The following is a 22772-nucleotide window of genomic DNA, read 5'->3' on the forward strand; positions in this document are numbered from 1 at the left end:
AGGTTGGTGCTCTATAAAGCGCATGCGCGAATGAGTATAATCTGGGTGTTTGGAAGCTGACAATACAGGGCTTCCATTCCGCCACTAATATTCGAATATACAATAGCAATCTTATCGTTTTTTTTCACATGTAGTATACAAATTTGTAATAAGATACATAATGCAGTTATAATAAAATATTAATTTTAATTATATGAAAATAATCGCACAATACGTATTTATTTTTTAGAAAATACAAGGGAAGCGGCGCTTTCACCGCTTCCAAAGACGGCACGCCACTGGTATATAAAACAACAAATTTTATTCATGCACGAAAATTAATTATTATGAAGCAATAAATCCTTTCATACATGAAGGATATGTAGTGCACGAAAATGAGAATTCGTGTACATTAGAATACTATTTCATGGATGTTAAGTGTTCGTCCGTTTCAACTTTAAAAAAATTATCTTTGCAATAAAATCATATTTTAATTCACGCATTCGACGTCAGAAAATTCGATACATTTGACTAAACATGAAAGTTCTTTTGATAGCCTCCGAATACAGATAAAAAAATTTTGTCATTAGTTCTACTACTGTACTTAAATGCCTTAAGAAATTTACCTAAATTATTATTATATAGTTAAGCACATCTAGCATCAAGATGTAGAACATGACAACACATCGCAGTTAAACGAAACACATTGATATAAAATCTGTATTATAATAATTTCACAAAAAGTTTTTAAAAAAATTAGAAAAAATATTTTATTTTTTTTTTGTTAATCTAATAAATTATAACGTTTTTATAAACCAAGTAATGTTTAAAGTTGGATAGTAGTGGAATAATTACATGCCACATAACCAAGAAAACTATAGCAAGTAAGTTTAGTTTCGTTTTAATCGCCGAAAAATACCAAAAATTAAAAAACAAAAAATAACTATAGTTACCAAATTTATGATACAATGTAATTTTCGTACCAATTCGTAAAAAATAACTTTTATAATTCATATAAAAGATAAATAAATAAACTTACTAACTAGTAAAAAAGTAAAAGGAAATTCCATTCCAAATCCTAAAATGTTTATTCATGCTTACAGCATTCTAGAATATATTTTTTTTAATGTGTAGCGTTGTGGTTAAATTATTTGCATCATCCACGAAATTTATTTTATATAAATAAATTTTATATAACTTTAGTATAAAATACAATTTAAACCTATAAAAACTTTATTTATAATTGTATTCAAAGATAAAATAAAAATTTTCATATTCAAAGAAATAAAACAGATATTACACAAAAACTACATTTTATTGAAATTTCAAAAATGTGCAGGCTATAAAATTTCGTACTCCATCTGACACGAATCAGTAACCGGAATCTGCAGCCTACAAAGTTTTTACAGTTTATTTTTGCAATCCCTTGTTTGTAAAGAGAGATTTCTGTAGTTTTCGTGCCTCAAGGACAATAAAACCATTTTATCAAATTCAACACTTTACCCATATCCCTCAAAAGAAAGACCAGGCCTATTTGACTTTGTTCCATTGATAAAAATTTTCGTTACATAAGCTTTCAAAAGACAGACTTCATCAGAGTGCACATAAAATGATAAACGCATCTTATAGTCTCGTATTTTGTAATTTTTTTTTAAATATATATATTTATATATATTTTTATATATGTATATGTATGTATAGTTTGTGGCAAGATGTCTTTTGTGTTGCTATCACTTAAACAGCACTATGATTATTAAAGCATGCTGCTGAAATTGGGAGAGCAAAGGAATATGTGTTTTCCTATTGATCACAAACTCCGTACTTGATGTAGTGCAGAAGACATGCCGAGTGTGGAGAAATTATTTGAAACAGACACCAGAAGTAACATTCATGTGATGGAATTCTGTTTTCCTCCACAAAGAATGGAGACGAAGTAGCTGCGATCAACAGTACACACTTCCCAAAATATTGAATATCTAAAGGTGTTTTTAAGATATTTCAAGGATTCTTCCTATTTTGTACTATCTGAAATAAAAACAAATCATTTAATAAATATGAAAATTTAATAAATTATATTATTTAATGCAACATTTATAAATTTGAGTAATATATACTTATGTGCTACAGAGATGTCATATAAATATTCCCCTTTAATGTATAGTACATAATTGATTAGAAAATTGGCATTACATTAATAATATTTGTACTGATCTCAAGTTAGTGTATAAATATATATATTGATATCACAGTATTAATATATAAAGATATTTCAATTATTAACATTTATCTAAAAATTTCCATAAAGTTTGAAAAATTTTTAATTTTTAGATTTTTCTGGAATATACAATTGACAGATCAACAACTAAAGATTTAACAGTTTTGCCAAAGTAGACCAACACTATTTATCAGTGTATATGGAATTGCTATATGAACAGAAATAATACATAATGATTGGATATTTTCAAATCTTCTGTCAAGTTCTTCTTAAACAACAATATGATAGCAATAATGTGATGCATTTTTTTTATTTTAGGCGAATAATTTATGCTCATTTAGGTGGTATATATGGAAATGTGAGATGGACTGAAAAAAACTTATTCACTTGCTATCAAGATTATCAGATTTTTTTTTTGAAAGATATCAAACAGAAAAATCTGCATCTGAATAACTGAAAAATATTATATCAATGATTACTAAGAAAGAAATGCAATACATTATAATTCTTCCATTTTATCATCTGTCTAAAAGCTATGCTCCAACAATCAAAACACTGAATTCATTAAAATGGAAAGTATTCTATTCTGAACATTTCCAGTGACTATGATCCTTATAAAATAATTAACAGTTCTCAAATTAATCTTTATCATCATTCATTTCTTGTTTTGTTATCATTTATCATATTTTAGCCAAATAACTTTTAATTTGTTTTTATTTTCATAATACTAAAATTTTATAAATACACTGCATTCTATTAATTTTTAAAAACCCTTTTAATTATTGATTTTTGACTAGTCAAGCATTCCAAAAATAACATTATAAAGAACTTTTAAAAGTTTTTAATGTTATTTTCTATCGATTTTAATTTAGTTTTTGGCATAATTTTTACTTGAAGAATCATTTCCTTTTGACTTACATTACAACTTCTAAACAACTTCAACATGCATATCTTTAATGGTACTGTACATATGATTTCCCCTTTTACTGTTTAACTGTTTCTAATGCAGCAAAAATTATATGAAGTATATTGTACTATGAAACTTCTATATATAAATATAATGAAGTAATTTTTAATATGTAGAAAAATACTATTTCAGAAACATTTATTAATATAATTGTTTTTGGTTTGTTTTCATCATATTAAATACTTTATAATTAATTTCACAGAATATAATAAAATGAAACACATTATAAAAAAAACAGTATGATTAGAAAATTAGGTTCATGAAGAATCTCAAAAGACATTACATTTCTTTTAAAATTTATATATGAAAATATATTTGATAATGTGAAAATGAGAGTTAAATTTGTGAAATTAGACTAATTTGAAAGAAAAATATTCTATTTTTATTCAAAACACAGACAAACATTTATTTAATAAAAGTGATCTTAAAAATAGACAATGACAAATTCCTCGTTTGGTACAAACATGAAATTTTTAAAAATTATCTTAACTCCTAAGCAGAAAGCAGTTTATCCATCAATAGTACTTCAAATAAAAAATATTTAGTTTTTAATTATATACTGCTTTTTCTTGAAAACTTCACTCAATTTAAAAAAATTATGGAATAAAACTACTTGCTCTGCTCTAACAACTTTTTGGGAAATATAAATATGAAAAACAATGCTATTTTTAGATTTATTTAATATTTATAAAATTTTATTGATCATTATGATTAAACACTCTCTTTCTACCATTTAATTTAAGCACAAGTGTTGTCTCATTAGTGACTGTTTTTAATAATTACAGTACTAATAGAGGAAAATATTTACTTATTAAAAGATAATATGAAATGAACTGTTTTTTAAACATGCTTTGTTTCATCAATATAATATACTGACTTTATATATTGATAACTTTGCATTAAAAAATGAAATTAAAAATAGGTTTAATTTAATTTCTTAAAAATTCTTTATTTAATAAATGGATAAAAGCTTATTAAGAAGTAAAGACACACTGAGTGCAGCATTAACAGTTATCTAAATATCAGATAAGAAGAAGTAAAGGCACTCAGTGTGTCTTTACTTCTTATTTGATATTTGGCATAAAGATCAAACTACATTGTGTTAAAAGCTTATTTCTATGAAGATAATTTAAAATATTATATTTCAATAATTTCTGGAAATTTTAATTATATCATTCATAAAAATACATTATTCTAATCTATATATTATTTACCATACCTGTTTATGTTGTTTCTGAATCTCCCTCCTGATAGTCAACAGATAAAATAAAATATATATATTTTTTATTACATATGAATTTTTATTATTAATATAATAATATAATACCCATTTATTTATTAAAAAAAAATACAGCAATGTTGCTTCAAGGAAGGCATCAGTCCAATAAGAACAATTAAATATCATCCATATAACAAAATCAAACAGATTCTTACAAGTTCTTAGATTGAAAAGTAATAATAATAAAAGAGAGATGTTGATAACAAGAAAACTAAATTTTAAGTTATACTGGTAGCAGTTACCAGTGTAACTTAAAATTTTACCTTGGATAAAATGTTTATGGTAAAAAAAATTAAATTTCTGCAACTTTTAGACACAAATTTTACATTTTTGCCAAAAATTTTCTGCATAATATTGCATCTTTTAAATTGAAGATTTTTATACTTTTCCTATAGCATACATTAATTATTGTATTTGCAAAATCAAGAAATGTAGGGTAATTCTAAATTATTGTTGGGGTTTCTGTGTCCTATAATTTTCTAACTAGAAACAACAAAATAAAACTGTTTACAAAATATGAAAGTGTAATTGAAAAAATATTATTATGTGTAGAATTTATACTGCAGAAGACTAAACAACTTCAATATGCATGTCTTTCATGGCATGTATGAGTTCTCTTCAATTGTCTAGCATTTGCTATGTATCTGTCTCTACTGAAGCAAAAATTCCAAACTTCAATTCATTGAAGAATTGGAGATTGTGTGAGGGAAATCACCCAATACCTGAAAGGCCCATTGTGTTGGGGTCAACTAGAAGATGAGAGGCAAGTACAATGTAAAGTACACACGTTGCTTCCTTTTGAATAGTTGCTATTTTGAAGTATGACATCATATTACCTCTCAGACACCAATTTAGCAAATACAGCATTACCAAATAAAACTTTTTGAGCTACACTTTCATATTCTGTAAGCATTTTTATTTTGTTGTTTCCAGTTGGAAAATTATGGAATATGGAAACTCTGACAATAATTTAGAGTGAGTGTGTTTTTTACAATGTTTAATAAGATTAGTTACTTATAACAATTGAATTATCAGTTTGTTTTATTAATACTTTTAATATTAATTAATGTTCTGTATACCAGTGTAATCTGATGTATATCAGTTTTGATGACAGAAATAAAACTCCAAACTTTACAACCAAATCCTTAACTAGATCATGTTTGAGATATTTAATTATTGAAATGGAGTCATCTTTTATGACAAATGCACATTCTATCATCAAAATCTTAAAACTTGAGATTACACTGTTATGTTTTGTTAATACATTACTTATAATTCTTATATTATTAATTATAATAGCAGCTAATCAAACAAGTTTATGTGGTTTTTCAATGTTATCATTTCAATGAAACCAACAGTTTGTAGAAAGATTCCATATGAGTGATGAAACCATTCATTTGCATTTAGGTCACAGGAAAAATCTGGAAGCTTAGCAAATGAGTTTTGTGTATACTGACTACCAACAACAAACTTCAGAGAGTATGATGCATTTGTTAAACATCAATGAAAAATGGATTGTTTACAGAACATCAAGCATTTGTATCATTGTTGTCATCCAGTTAACCTATACTGCTAATACCAAAGTCTAGCATCCACCAACAGAAAATTTTGCTGTATGTCTGATGAACTATAGCTGTTGTCATTCATTATGAGCCCTTGCCATTGATCAAACAATCATTGTAATAAAGCTCCAAAACAGTCTATTCTTTGTTCATCACAAAAACATTGTGCCCAACCAAGACAATACTTTCCTTCATGCAGTGCAAGTAACCTAAGACAAAGCTCCAAAGTCTTGTTTTGGGAAATTCTATGCATCATCCATATTCTCAAACATAAAAACTCCAACTACACCTTTTTCTTGCCATAGGATATGCATAACCATAAATTTCAAAATTGAATAGCACTGGAAATGGAATTGACAGCTTTCTTTATTTCTAAAGTTCTATCAGAGTGGCATTTAAAATTTATATCTCAATAAGAAAAGGTAATAAATTTTGCTAATGCTTACTTTTCTGAATAAAATATCTTAAATCATTTTTTTTATATATAGCGTAATTTTACTTTCAAAAACCACACTAACTTTTATGGTTATCTGCTACTATAATTTCGGCATATTTATATTTCAAAATTTTTTTCTTTTAGAATAAATTAAAATTAATTAATGTAAAATTAATAAGCCTATTCATTACATACAGAATATAAAAAAAACAAATTTTTAATAGTCTTAAATAGTCTTAGTTTTTATGGTCTATTTAATCATGGAACAAAACATATGAAACATGTTATTCTTTAATGTAATAAAAAGTTAGAACTTACATTTGTATTCATAGTTACTGATGTTTTCAAGGAACTGCATGGAGAGGATAATTTTCTAAAATAAAAATAAATTAATTAAATATTCTTTTTTATTAAAGTAGTTACTAAAATGTTATCAAATTTTCAGAATCCAGGCAATTTAATAGTATATTTTATATATAAGATTTACTTAAAATTTGTATTTGTTGCTAAATCTTTTATGTTACAAAATCAACATAAATATTTAAATTTCAATTATATTTTACTGCTTATATAATATACATAAAAATAATTTAAATTATAATTTTTCTGAAAAAAAAAATTAAAAGTGAAGACAAGATTTATATTACTTGTATGTCAGAAATAAATTTTGGTTATATTTTACAAAAATTTATATTTTATATCTCAATAATAACTTTATGTAGTTACATTAAATAACATTTTTTAATTACATTTTTATGGTAAAAAGTTTTTAAAGAAATAAAATTTATCTACTTATAGAATTTTCTATATTATGTTATTCTGTATTCTGTGTTATTATAGATAAATAAAAAGATTCTTAAAATAATTTAGCTTCTCAATAATTTGGATTTATTTATTTATTTCTTACATTTGTGGGATATCACACTGGACAAATGGTAGCTTCCTCACAATAAAACAAAACAAAAACACATTTTATATATAATATAGTAATTTTTACCAACATTTTTAAAAAATGCATGAGATAAATGTAAAAACCATTCTGTAGGATTTATAGATTGTAAAAGTGTAAAAAATTTTGGCTTTTACAACCTATGAAATAATAAGTCAGTAATTCAGAATATTTACATACTGAATGTTTTATTTCTATTAACATAGGTCTTTTGTTACTTTGTGAATGAGTACTGCCTAACAACAGTCTATTAATATATTTACACACAATGTTTGGTGAAAATATGCCAATCTTTTATCTAAATTTGGAAAATTTTTTTGTAAAAAGTAATAATAATAATAAAATAATAATAAGTGAAAAAGATTTTTATTCTTAACTAAAATTTTACTAAAATAAATATTTTATAATAATAAAAAATCATCGATCTATTTCAATGCTTAAGTACCTTAAATTTGTTTAGAACAACTCTAATTTTTGCATTAGAAAAAAAAATTAAATCTGTATTGTGACCTTTTCAAATAACCTTATCATTCTGTAAGAGAAACTTAATATTAAATCTTTTCTATCTTAAAAATTAATATTTCTGTAAATAAAAACTTATTCAATCAAATAATTTTCCAGAATGTTTTGTATATAATTTAAGAAAAGTGATGACATTAAAAGTAAATATAGTTAATTTATTTTATATTGAGATGTTTAACCCTCAGCTTGCCATTTGCCATGCCCCCTTGTTTACGTTTATTTTGTAAAATGGCCAAAGGCAAAATAGGTGAATCAGGCAATATTATTTTAAAAATTCACCAAAAATTAAATTATTATTTTATTCATATGAAAAAAATCACATATATTTATCAATATAATTAGTTTTAAATACTAAAGTTTGTTTGAAAAATTTATGAGAAAAAAAAAATATATGATAACTGACATTCAAACTTGAAAATCTGTTACTTTTTGTCAAAATTAACATTGTCTGGTTACTTCATTCTTCTTGTCACTGAGCCAGAAGGACGTAGAATATTGTTCTGTACAATTTGATATAGCATTTATGCATGTACGTTTTATTCGTTGTAAAATTATCGCACATTATATCAAACATTTGTTTGAAATCTAAACTTTATTCTGCTTTCAACTAATATAATGAACTAATATACTTTATTCATTTCATATCAAACAAGATTATATATTTTTGTAATAAACATTCATATAGTTAGTTTTAAACACAACATTTTTCAATAAAGTTTGTTTGAAAAATTTTGAAAATGATTACCAGTAGTAATAGATGTAACATTTGCTGATACAGTAAGACCCCGCTTAACGCTGTTTCGGTATTATGTGGTAGTATTGGAATTACCCGAGATTGCACGCAGTGTTGGGGTCAAGGCATAATATCAAATTTTAAAGCTTATTATCTGCGGCGGACATTCCGACAACTGATTGATAAAACAGATGGAGAAGATAAACAATCCATTAGAGATTTTTGGAAAAACTATAATATCATGAATGCTGTAGACAACATCAATCTTGGAATGAGGTGACCGAGAAATGTTTTGAAAGGAGTATGGAAGAATATATGGCCAGAGCTAAGCAAGGATGTTGACACAAGAGAATCCATTGTTGATGTCGACAAAATTGTCAAGCTAGCTAATGAAACAGGGTTGGATAATATAAATGTGCAGGATATTGAAGAATTATTGCAAGTTACAACTGGAGAAAGTTTTTCCAACGACGATCTTAAAGAATTAGTAGAACAACAGGTGCATGAAGATGACAAAATTAGCATTTCTGAAGATGAGGAACAAAAGGCACTTCCAACGGATTTTCTAAAAAAAAGTTTAGCCAGTATAACGGAAATAATGGATCATTTAGTTTATACAAAATGATTTCAATTTTGATATAAGTTCAAAGGCAAGACGACGTGTCATGGATGCGATGTCTTGCTATCGACAACTGCTTGCTAAACGAAACAGGAAAAGGTAAACGACGTTACATGACTTCTTCACAATGAAACAAAAGATATCAAATGAGGAAGAAACTTCCTCATCACAAACATAACTTCTTTACTCGAACTTTTTTTTATTTTCATGAATGTTTTATGAATAAATTTCGATATTAGCAATAAATAAGTCTATAATTAATGTAATAAAAAAGTATTTAACAATAAATGTTACAAAATAAAACAAAAAAAAACTGATAAATTTTCATATTCTCTGTTCTGTTTCACGTATCCCCCTTATTTACATGTTAAGATGACCCCGTTTAACGCTGTTTCGTTTAGCGCTCTGTCATCTAGGAACGCATCCCCCGCGTTAAGCGGGGTCTTACTGTATTTTAGATTTTTTAAAAAATTTAAAATATATAAAATATCAGAACTGAAGGTCATAACTTGAATATTTATAATGCATTAACATATTATAGCTGAATAAACTTATTATAGCATTAATAAACTTATTATAGTAATATTATTGCATGAATATGCTAAAAATGAAATAAAAAATTATCAGAAAATGAAAAATTAAGAAAATAAAACCGACAATTAAAATTTTTTAAGTCAACAAAACACCACCTGGACAAAAATATGTGAAACAGACGATAAACAAGACGCTGCCGTCAAGTGCTGACATCTGTTGTCGATAAATTTTATAAAAATCGATTGTTAACAGGGTAACGATCAATCAGTACCCTGGCCTTTTTGCTTAACAATTAGGGCAGTGGTTCCCAACCTTTTCTAGGATGCAGAACATTTTTGTGAGCAATTTTCTTTAGCGGAACACTTACTTAAGTTAATATGAAATACATAAGCTTGTCATCAGTTATTTTATTAAAATTGAGCAGTTATAATTCAAAATCTCTACTCATATTCATTCTAAGACAGGAAAAAATATACCTAAATAACTTTAATGGGAAACTTGTGCCTGATGTTTTTTACATATTTCATTCAGTTTTTATCATTGCCTTTATCTTATTCGAAACAGTAGTACACTCATAAGTACGAGTCGTACATATATATTTAAGTTTATGAAAATTTTATGATTTTAATTTTTTGATATTCGGCGGCTCAAATACGATTGTACACTTTCCGATTTGCGACTAAATCTGCGGAACACTTGGGAGGTGCTTACGGAACACCAGTGTTCCGTGGAACACCGGTTGGGAACCACTGAATTAGGGTAACGATAGATCGGTATCCCGGTCGGGAAAGGGTTAACAATATTATACTACATTACAAAGAAATATTTAATATGTATACTATAAAAAACTTACATGCTTTTTTGTTGACTGAAAGTTTCTGAATTTATTTCATTTGCAGGTCTTTTTCTACATCTGTTATCATCATCTTCTAAATCACTTTTACTAAAATAAAAGTATGTTGTAAAAAATGTTATATCATCATTTATCATTTTATTATTTTCACATATTTGAGAAAAACATTCAAACAAAATAGAATATTTCTATAGAATATTTTTAGAATAAACATATTTATAGAATAGAATGCGTCTTATTTAAAAGTATTAAATATATAACTAACTAAATTTTAAATTTGAAAAAAAAATTTAGTTATATGTTATTGATAAAAATAACATTCTTCATTATGTCATGTTTACTTACATGAATAACTCATGCATTAAACTTGCCTATTAGAATGTGCTTAAATGCAAATTGTTGTATGTTGTCAATACAATATTTGCTAACATTCAATTATGAAATGATCAGACAACTGTAAAATGACGACTAATTTTCCAATAAGTTGCCATAAATTTTCATTCATCAACTCTTGTACAAAATTAGATTTAATTTACCAACCCCTTACTATGGTAATGCAAACTAAGAATAAATTACAAATAGAATGAATTAAATAATTAAATAGAAATTTTTAAAATTTTGCTTTATTAAACATAAATCAAAATGTTCAGAAGAGTGTGTTTTATTTATTAAAATTTAAAGATTTATAATTTATTATTATGTATTAATGTTTTCATCATGTTTTTAAATATACATATAAAAAAACAAAAAAATATTTTTCTTTACTGACCCTAAACATTCCCTAGTAATTTAAATCTGGTTGTTGTGTTAGTTTTCCAAGGAGTCAGTGGATTGACTGCTTGAGGACACTAGCTACCAGATTTGAAACCTCTGGTTTAAAACAAATAATTAATCATATCTTGCTTGCAACTTTTATTTTATTTTATTAATGTATTGTTAAATTACATTTGCATTATATTATATAACAATAACATGTCTGTACAATCAAAATATATTATCATAGTTTGTTTTTATAAATGTGTAAAGTATAATAAAAATAAAATATCAATTTGACTTTTATTATATTTCACATATTCATTAAAATGAATAATACACAATAAACAAATTACAATGAAATACAAATTAATGTATTTGTAATTTTATCTCTAAATTATATTATCACTTATATTACAATCTGTCAATATCAACTAGTTAACAAATCACATCACTTCATACAACTCTCATCAAATCACTTATAACATTACGCATTATCAAGTTATAACATTACGCAGAAAATAACTTATTACTTTTTATTAAAATTACACATGCAAATAGTTACACTTTATTTATTTGTGAGAAAGCACACTGAATATTAATTTGCTAGATTTCCTATCAGCATTTTAAATAAATTATTAAATTATAGAAATTTTAAAATTAAGATAAAAATATTACAATCTTTCTTAATATCTTAAATATCATATGTATTAAAGTGTTTGTAAGTTTAAATATTTTACACTATTCTTGTTCATTAAAGTTTCAAATATTTTGTATTTTTTATCAATCTGATGACAATGATATTGTATGAAAGTAAAAATATTTATAAAAATATTTTTTCTTTTTTTGGTGATAATATAAATTAGTTATAAAACAATTGTAAAATTTTCCTTATTATCAAAAGATAAAATATCATTCTTGCAAATTGTAAATTTCAAAATATTTATTAAAAACAAACAAAATAAAAATATTTTGTTTTTTAAATAGTATCATGACTAAAAATTTTAATAATAATCATTTACCTCAAAGAAGTCATTCCACAGAATTTGGTTGAATGCCTTGACATTGTTGACATTTCAGAACTGTCTTTGTCAGATGTTAATCTTGACTGATCAACTTCTTGATTCAAAATCATCCTTCCATTAGTCCTAAGAAATTTTTAAAATAAATATTACATTTTTAATTGTAACAAGTACAAATAAACAAGACCGTCTTCTGGCATTAAACTTGAAAAATATTATTTATTTAAACATAAAAACTAGTATTTTTGAGAAAGCATAATCATTCTCTTTGACTAGTATTTTTTGAGAAAGCAAAATATTCTGAACAGAAAATGGAATATTTCTTTACAGTAGTTTGAAAATGGGACATAAAAATTTTCAAAAATTAACATGCAAAACAGTTTGATTAAAATGTAGAACATAAACTAATTAAATAAATAATAATTTTACAATTTGCAAGAGATATTAAGAGGTGTGAAGTGCAACTCAGTAGGTAGGAAGTGTTGCATCATTCACATGTGCATCCTTCCAGTTATGCATTAAAAATTAATTTTTTAAAAATTTGCAGAAAAAATATAATATTTAATTTCTATTTATATTTATGCAAAATCTATTCCCATAACTATTCTCTATAATAAGTTTTCTTCTAAAATTTATTTTCTATTGAACAAGTGGCAAAAATCAAGTTTTAAGTCTTCCATGTAATTATGCTGTCTGAATTCAAATTCCCTCTGAGTCTATTTTGTAATTGTAACTGTGGAAAAAAACTTTGATAGCAAAACTAATTTCTAATTATACTGGACTTATTCCAAGCTGTAATTCATTGTTAAATATACAAGTTATCAGCAACTGAGGGAGGGATCCAGTTTCAGATCATATTTCATACATATAAGATACCGTAAATATAACTTTTATGTTATGTAGTAGTGAATTGTTCAGATTTAAAAAATTCATTTTATGACATAAATATTTGCTTGATTCAGAAAAAAATTAAATTTAGATAGAAAACAAAGTATAAAAGCAAATAGATTGTACAGTAATATTAAATTATATTTTTTTATAACAATACTGTAAAATTCATGACTACTACTAAAATCAATAAATATCAAACATTGGTACAGAGAAAAAAACTTTGATGAAAACTAATGACTAGATTTATATGAAATTTGGAAGATAATATCTTCCAAAAATAAAAAATTAATTGTTTCTATGCTTTAATATAAAAACAATTTTTATTAGAAATCCAGTAATTTTCTTAATATTTACAATTGTCAATGGGTTTCTGAAACACAGCGAAAACTTTTTATAAAAAAAACAAATAAAATTATGAAGAATATTTGAAGATGTATTGAAAGTGAAGAATATAATAAGAACTACTTTTATAACAAAAAAGAAAAAGAAACTTAAACCAACAATACAATTAACACAAGAGTAATGGATGCCACTAATGGACACAACAGATTATATTTATATAATTTTCAATTTTACAAGGTTGAATTGATTATCTGGCTAAATACCTATCTATATTGGATTAAAAAATAACTTTTAGAAAAATGTTTAATAATAATCTGTACTTAATATATTATTTAAGTAATACAATGTTAATAGATGGTGTGCAATGACCATCTATTAACATTTTTTTTTTTTTTTTTTTTTTTGTGAACACTGTATTTTTACAATTTACATTTATTAAATGTTAATAGAGTTTAAAAAATAATAATAATAATAATAATTAATAAATAAAATAAATTATTTGCAGAAATATATATTTAATTACCTATCGGAATTTATGTCTTGTTGTTCGTCTAAATCTGGATTTGTAAAAGATTCAGTGATTTTATCATATCCTTGATTTAATTCTTCAACAATATTTTCAATTGTTTCTTCTTTTTGAAAGTTATTATCTAATGTTTCATTCATATCCTCATCTTGTACAACATTATCAGTTGACTGTTGATTTTTAACTAATGGAGCAAATACTTCCATTTCTATCCCAGATTTCTAGAAAATAAAGGTTTACTTTAATATAAATTAAAATAACCATTATGTTTCAGTATTATATTTCACTATATAAATTAATATGAATAAACTTTTCCATGAAAAAATACATAATTTTGAGAAAAGAATATACATTACATACTTTTATAATTTAATCACAACCATATTTAAAGCAAAACAATATTCTTAGTTCTGTTGCATCTGGGGCCCTATTCTGATCATCGTCTCTCGTCTTTCACAAGCCAGTCACTGATTGGCTAATCATTTGTTTACATCTCAAGAGATCATTGCGTCTCTCTAAACGCAATTCTGGACAACTTTTTCTCTCTTCGCTTCTCTCATTTATCAGAGACAAGCGGATAGTTATCTTTCGACCGGTCTTTCGTCTTTCGCCTCAATTTCGTTATATCCAATATGGACAATTTGATGATATTTGCGCTGTACAATTGTATTAGAGAATGTTCTCTATCTTGGCAAAAAACATTTCGAGAGAGAAAACGCTTGATTTTTTTTCCAATACCTACACTGATTCTTTTTTTTTTTTTAATTATCCTACATCAATTACTAAACTATCGAATATGATGTTAATCTTACTTAGATAAGTTAAAATAATATAGTAAGAAATAAATATTAAATTTAAATTGTGATCCATCTCTGTGTTAAATTTCTTGAAGTCAGATAAAAGAAAGTAATTTTAACTTGTTTATTTCTGGAAATGTACTTTTATTAGAATTATTATTTTAACTTAATTAATAACTGATCCCATTGTTTTTAATTTTAATTTTATAACTTACTTAGATAGTTAAGGAGAAATTAGATGGTAATATTTCAAAAAATATCTAAGTACACTTGCTTTTCTAACTTATGTTATTAAAATTTTTATTTGTTAAGAGACAAATTGACATTACAATCTGTAAAAACATTATAAAACAAAAAACATAACTTTGTTGAAATTACATAATTTATTTGAACACGTGCTTTTCTTACCAAATAATCTATGATTACATACTCTGCATTTTCGAAAATTTTACAATGTCATTGGTTAAAATTCTATACTGTGTTGCGTGTGCAGATAACCTGAACATGTATAATCAACTGAATAGAATCGTGACATCAACGACAAAGATGAGATCATTACAAACGACCAGAATTGCCACTGTGTATGAGAGACAAATTTTATCTCTTGCTTTGACGTCATTCGTCGGTGAAAGAAGAGACGAGAGATAAGTGACCAGAATACGGCCCCTGGTTCTTAAATCTAGGTAGATATCCTCATAAATTACTCTTCTACTGTTTTGTATAAGCCATGTTACAGATCATGAATGTATGAATTTTATAAAGTTTTAATTTCATTTATGGGTGATGTGTTGAGTAAATTTCCATATATGTAAACTTAGTAAATGAAAATTCAAATTAATCATAGAATAAAGGTTATGGCAAAAATAATTTTAAAATGTAACAATTCCAAAATGTAAGAAATACATCTGTGATTTGATAACTTGTGGAACATAGAAGGAACATAGATAACATAAGGATTTTTTTTTTAACTGGCTGAAACTGACTGTAGTTAGACATTGATGTGACTACCAAAAATAAGTAAATTATTCTTTTGATCAGCAAATGCAATGCACATTCAATAATTTCCACTCTGAAAGCAATTCAATTTTTTCCACTAAATACAACTAGACTGCAGCCTTCAGATCAAGAAATCATTTAAAATTTTAGATTATGACATAGAAAGCTTATCATATGAAAAATGATACATTTTATTGAAGATAAATCATGTAAATTTGGAGTGAACCTGCTAGATACAATGCAAATGATTAACAAAGCTTAGAATGAATTTTCATAAAACAACATTGCAAATTGGATTATAAAAGCAGATTTTGGTTAAGATGTCAATACAGTAATACCTCGGTTTTCGTTGACTTCAGTTATCGTCAGTTTCGGTTTTTTGTTGATTTTTTCCGTGAAAAATTTGTCTCAGTTTTTGTCAGCGTGCTCAAGTGACCTTGCTGCTAATTTTGCGAAAACAAAAGGCAACCCACACGTTTTCCAACTCAGTGTGGTGTCATTTTTCGTTGTGTGAATATTACCTCACAACAGCCAACCACTGGCCAACAGTTCCTTTCCCCTAACACCGGGAGTTCGGTCATGGGTTCGCTCTTCACCAGGGCGGGCTGGCCACGTGAAGTTTTCCAGGTTTTCTCTACGTCTGTAACGCCTGAATAGGGGCCAGTTACCCTTAAATGGATTTCCCGGAAGGCATTATTCCCCTCAATACGACCATCATAAATGCATACAACTACTATTACATGACAATTACATTACACTTTACCATGGGGCAATGTAGGCTAGAAGGTCAAGTCCAACTAGCTTCTACAAGACAAGACATTTTAGCTGAACAATTTCATTGCTTTCATCTTAATGCTAATTAACTTATCTTTAATCTTAATGCTTTTATCGTTATGCTAATTAGTCTTTTATGTTACTTTCTTATTGCTTTTAGTATTTAATGCTATAAAATGTGTTGATATGTATTTTGGAGTGTCTAGAATGAATTAATTGGATTTACATTGATTCATATGGAAATAATTGCCTTGGTTTTCATCAATTTCGGATTTTGCCGATTGTTTTCGGATGGATTATCGACAAAAACCAAGGTATCACTGTACTCCAAATAAATCAGAATTTTCATCAGAATCTATTGATTATATCAAAGACTGGGTAAATTACAGCAATAAATGATGAAAACGTGTCATTCAAAAGTTTTGACAATGTTGTAATGACTTTTAAACTATTCAGAACCACAGTGTATGTATATATATATATACATATACATATACATATACAGCCTAACTCCATTATAATGCAATGCAAGTGTTAGTCCTAAGTTTCATAAGCTAAAGTGGATACTTAGTCAATAAATATAAAATGTAATTTTTTCTATTTTCAAAAATATTTTGTATGAGTAGAAATTTTGTAGTTAAGAGGGCAATTTAGGATTATCTGTTTTCTGTACACACCCATGGAGTAATTAGCAGAGATAATCAAAAGTTCAGTGTAATTGTGATCAGGATTTAAAGGTTCTGATAATGTTATCTGTGTGTAAAACAGCTACTTTTTCACAAACATAAATAAATGCTTATTTATATAAAACTATTTGTTCTTTGAATCAAATACAAATAGTTAATTAGTTAGATTTAATTTTAAATTGTTCTTTTAATATCTACTAAGAGAAAAATATTTACATTTTACAATGAATTTGCTTTTGCAAATATAATGTATTTAAATAAAAAGTTATTATATAATAGTTTGTTTTAAAATATATAATCAGTATTAACATATATTATTAATATCAGGAAGATTTAAGTTTTATCTCTAATATAATCCAATTACTAATTTTTTTAAAATTGTTTAAAAATATTCAAACTTTGATTTACCTTTGGAGGCCTATAAATTAATTCTGGTGGAAGATAGGTTTTTGTATTATTGTAATTCTAAAAATGAAAGAAATAAATTTTTATATTATATTATGGATCTATTTAAATTATATTATAAGAATATCAAATATTAATCTAAAAAACAAAATAATTCAAAACAAATATAATTTACACTTAAAATGATAATTTAATAGTGTGTTTTTATATTATTTGTTCAAATAAAATCACGTTACAACATTTTTTTCACTGACAATTTAATATATAGGTATCCCTTGTTTAATGTGGAATTTGATTAACACATGAAATTAATTGCAACAATCCCTTTATATATGAAGCAGAAGTTTTAATTAACTGCCTTCAACACCTTTTTTACTTAACATAGCTATGTAGTTTAATTAAGCAGTTGTGAAATTTAATACATTACTGCTAATGTGAGACTGTATTCTTTGTTTAGAAGCTTATTTTAAAACTTTATAAATCACTTCTATTATATAATTAGATATTTTAATTATTGGTAATTTCACCATATTACAAAACATTATATAAATATTATCTTCATCTAATTTCATAACAACAAAGTCAGATATTTATTTCTTATAACTCTTTACATTCTACAAAAATATGGAATAGGGAAAATACATTTTCATTGCTAAATTTACAATATTCCTTTCCTAAAAGAATTGTCTTTGATTTGTATTTCAAAAACCACATGCTTGATCTCAGTTGCAGTATTATTGTTAAATTCTATCTGATATGTGAGGTTTAAAAATGAGAAAGGGTTTATCAACTGCACTAATATCAATTATGAAAATTACAGTATTGCACATTATAATAATATAAACCAATAGCTGATTTAAATACTATTCTGTGCTTAACTCATTACTTTTTTAGAAAATTCCTTTTTCTTAAATACTTTTCAAAAACCTATTAAGTTTTAATATATTTAAATATATAAATTTTTTAATAGTATAAAAAACTTAATATTTTGTTGTCTTCAATTTTCAATCTTTAATTTTTCATACAATACAAATACAAAAGATTATTCATTACTATACATATCATTTAACTTCAAACAATCCACTTTTATTTAAACACAATGAATTTCTGCTCTTGTTGCATAGTCCAGAACCAAAAAAAATTCAAGTTTAAAATATGTTTAAAAATTTTGTACCTTTAGTACTATTTCAAATTTCATTGTAAACTAGAAAGGTATTGCATAAGTTAATGCAGGTTTAATTATTGAGTTTAAAAATTTTTTTATATATTACAATCTAGTCTGTTTTCAACTATATTAGTAATTTCTTTGGATTTTATATACAGTTATTTTGCTTTCACCATCAAATTTCTTGTATGCTTTTCAAATTGTCAAAAAATCTTTTGTTTGTTTTCTTTAATTTATATTAATTCATTTCTGAATACTGACACCGATGAAGACATTAACTTAAATTTTGCAGTGGACCCTAGTTACAAATCAGTTAGGGTGAAAAAATTTTGACTGGTTCCTCTAAAAATCAAGATTTCATGTATTGGTTTATTGGTGACCCATAATAAACTATCCATATATTTCTGTGAGTCTTTTACATTGATATAATGATTCTATGTAATATCTCGTAGTGTTGTCCAGAAACTTGAAAACATTTAACTGAATGGCTACTGAGCTACTGAGGAATATGCTACTGAGAAATTCTTTCCTGAATTGTTGATCTGTTCACTCTTAAGTGTTAAGTAAGAATTTTTTTTTTTTTTAATTGCTGAATTTTGTGGCTAGAATCAATCTGTTTATTATTTTTTTTATCATAAAAAAAAACACTCTTTACAGCTGTTATATTTTTAAAATTTTGCTGCAGAGGTTAAAAATTTACATAGAATCAGAATATAATCATTTTTTAAAAATTAATTTATCGAAATTTCATTTATTAATTACATCAGCTAGTCAGAGAAATCCATTAGCAATCAACGAAAACAAATAAAAATATTTGAAAAAAGTAGTTTTGAATGGTAGTTACAGTGGTGGTCACACAGCTGTCTGGAAGTTCCATCCCTGTCTGCCATCACTTGACACAATGTCTATTTTCAGTTGTATGTGGTTCCCACACTTTATAGAAAGTTTCTGATTAATTTATTTGAAAAATGAATGTTTATTATTTTATTTAACAGAAAATTGAATTTCTGTAGTGATTATGAAAGTACTGTAGCAAACCACCATTCAAGTTAAACAGTTCAATTTAACATGTAAATCCCTATGACAGACAATCGGGGAAAGAAAATGACTGAGTAAACACAACTTTGAGTTAACTAGGTTCCACTGTATTACTTTTATATAATACGTAGATAGGTTATTCAAAATTCTTTGTTAGTCTATTGGAGAATAAAAAAAAAAGTCACTGTATCATCTGCATAATGAAAACTGTTGTATTTCATTCTTTGATACTCTAAGGCCATCATTATAGGTAGAGGAAATTAGCAATGTTAGAATGTTAGTAAATAATAAAAAAAAGTAATTGGCTAGGTGAGTCTCCTAGTGGAATATGTAATCTGCCCAAAAAAAAATCTCAGTACTTGCTGTTCTGAAAAATAGTTGCATGTGTTTCTGAATATCAAAGAATATAAATTATTTTTTAATTTTTTACTTATTCTAATAGTATGCAGTTTTTTACACAATAACTGAACTTCAGTTTTTTCATGCATTTTCCTCTGAATCCCTAATAGTTTTTCAACTGAGTTCATTTCATCATTAATTAAGCCACTCACTTCCCAAATCGATTAACTCCATAAAACAAAAAGTATAAAAATTGATAATATAAATTATTTTTTAAAATTCCTTTTAAACTTTAAATTTAAATAAACATTGTAGAATGTATCTTTATATACCATTATATTTAAGCACAGCTTTGATGTAACGATATATTAAATTAGTTACGCAAAAAATGTAAACATAATAACGATTATATTAAGGACTTACAAATGTAGTTAATTGATTTGGCCTGTGAATGGTTCAATTAAAGATTCAACTTATAATATTTTGCTAAAGTGTAATATGACAAAGAAGTAGACATCATTTAGTTTCATTACATTTTGGCAAATTTTGTCAAAGGAAAATAGCAACTGTCAGAAATTGTTGAAGAAGATTTTAGACAACTAATATAGAGTATTAAGTATAGAATACAGGCATAAAAACAAACATAATCCATATCTACATCTATTTTTGCTTGTAAAAGCCTCTGTTTCTTTGGGACTTTCACAAATTTATAATAAAATCATGTAATTATTTCATGTAACTACTGAGTAGTTAAGCAAAAATCTATACATCTCTATGATTTTCATAATAATATTACCCAATTTCATATTTTTAAACTTAAACTAAAATTACAAAAGTTATGATAAATTTTCATAATTCTTTGAAATTATTTGAAGTTATTCATTTTTGGGTTCAAAACTGTTTATACTTAAAATAAATAAATAAAAATTATATTTATAAATAGACATAAAATTAAATATCTTGCAATTAAGTCATATGATACAAGATTTTTGAGCAACTTATTTGTAATACTTGAAAAAAAATGATTTTTTTTAAAACTTTATTCTAATGTTTTTGTTTGAAACTTTTAAAAAATTAATTGTAATTCAAAAGCATAGATAAAAATGATTACATTTAAGTGAAGACAAGTAAATTTATAGAATTACAGTTAATTTTTTTAAAAGTTTCAAACAAAAACATTAGAATAAAGCTTCTTTAAAAATTCAAATATATGTTCAATTTATTATTTTATTTAAATATGAGGGAAAGACACAAAACTAAATGAAATATAAATGTGAAAACCATTTATCTTCACACTTCTCAACATAATCATCATCATTAATTAACGCACACAGCCCATTGTTTTATCAAAGCTCCAATAATAGCTGCTTAAAAGTCAGCTGTCTCGGCCACACCCATATGCACCTCATTTTCAATCTCTTCATCACCTGCAAAATACTTGCTTTCAAGATAATTTTTTTAGAAAACAAATAAAAATAGCTTGGAACATGTCAGGGCTGTAAGGCATGTGTTCAAGAAGTTTCCAAACTAGTTGTTTGATTTTCTCATAAATTAATTGAACCAAATGAAATTTGGCATTGTTATGATGAAATAGTATTCTTTTAGTCAGTAAGCCTCGATATATAAGGATTTGGCAGAACTTTATAGTACATTTCAGTTGCTTCTAGAAACAGGCTAACAATATTATCTGAGAATCCCAAAACACTGTAAGCAGATAACCTTTCTCGCTTATGATATTACTTCACATTTCTTGGTTAAAGGTGAAGAAGGATGTTTCCATTGCATAGAGGTATGCTATGCTTTGCTTTGGCTGGCAGTGATAGACCCATGTTTCATTCCCAGTAACAATCCTGTAATTATGTCTTATCCTTCATTTCAATACTGAATGAGATACTACAAGGATAGACCCATTCAGTTTACTTCGTGTATCATATGTGCACATTTTCTGGAAATTCAAATGCTCAGACATTACAGTGTAGGCTAAACCAGGAGAGAATCCTAGTAAAGTTGATATTCTAAGCTATTACATATCACTTTGTGAGCCATTTATCAACATTTCTTCATATAATATTCAAATTAATGTTATGTATATATTCAATTAATCATAAAATATTATGAATTCATACCTTATCTGGTTCTGTAAAGAGCTTGGAAGGAAGGACAGGTTCTACAGGAAAATCTTTTAGAACAAAATTTGTAGTCTTTGACATCACTAAACCCAAGGCTAAATCACAGACAGCATATAACCTCTACAAATTAAATTATAACAAATTTATTAATTTAATATAATATATTTTATAATATTGCAGTCATAGTATTAAAATAGTTTTCTTTTTTACTAATTGAATAAAATAATAATAATAAATGTTAATTGAAGGTGTTCTGGACAA

At 25.6% G+C, this 22772-nt stretch overlaps 1 protein-coding gene across 2 annotated transcripts in view; it reads right to left on the bottom strand.

Annotated features, from left to right (window-relative positions):
* Positions 1 to 1275: 1275 nt before the first annotated feature.
* pds5 (cohesin associated factor B pds5) overlaps positions 1276 to 22772 on the bottom strand; it is a 128048-nt gene continuing 106551 nt past the window's right edge. The window contains exons 27-34 of one of the 2 annotated variants that reach the window (XM_067286658.1): positions 22509 to 22631; positions 17844 to 17900; positions 14180 to 14403; positions 12424 to 12549; positions 10649 to 10738; positions 6757 to 6811; positions 4381 to 4408; positions 1276 to 2004 (exon numbers count right to left, since the gene is read on the bottom strand). In XM_067286658.1, coding sequence (XP_067142759.1) covers positions 4385 to 4408; positions 6757 to 6811; positions 10649 to 10738; positions 12424 to 12549; positions 14180 to 14403; positions 17844 to 17900; positions 22509 to 22631 — 699 coding nt within the window. In that variant the 3' untranslated portion in view covers positions 1276 to 2004; positions 4381 to 4384. The remainder of the gene's footprint in view (positions 2005 to 4380; positions 4409 to 6756; positions 6812 to 10648; positions 10739 to 12423; positions 12550 to 14179; positions 14404 to 17843; positions 17901 to 22508; positions 22632 to 22772) is intronic. The other variant, XM_067286657.1, reaches the window with a different exon arrangement.

Source organism: Centruroides vittatus, unplaced genomic scaffold (genome assembly GCF_030686945.1).
Source record: "Centruroides vittatus isolate TY-2023 unplaced genomic scaffold, ASM3068694v2 scaffold_386, whole genome shotgun sequence".
NCBI lineage: Eukaryota > Metazoa > Arthropoda > Arachnida > Scorpiones > Buthidae > Centruroides > Centruroides vittatus.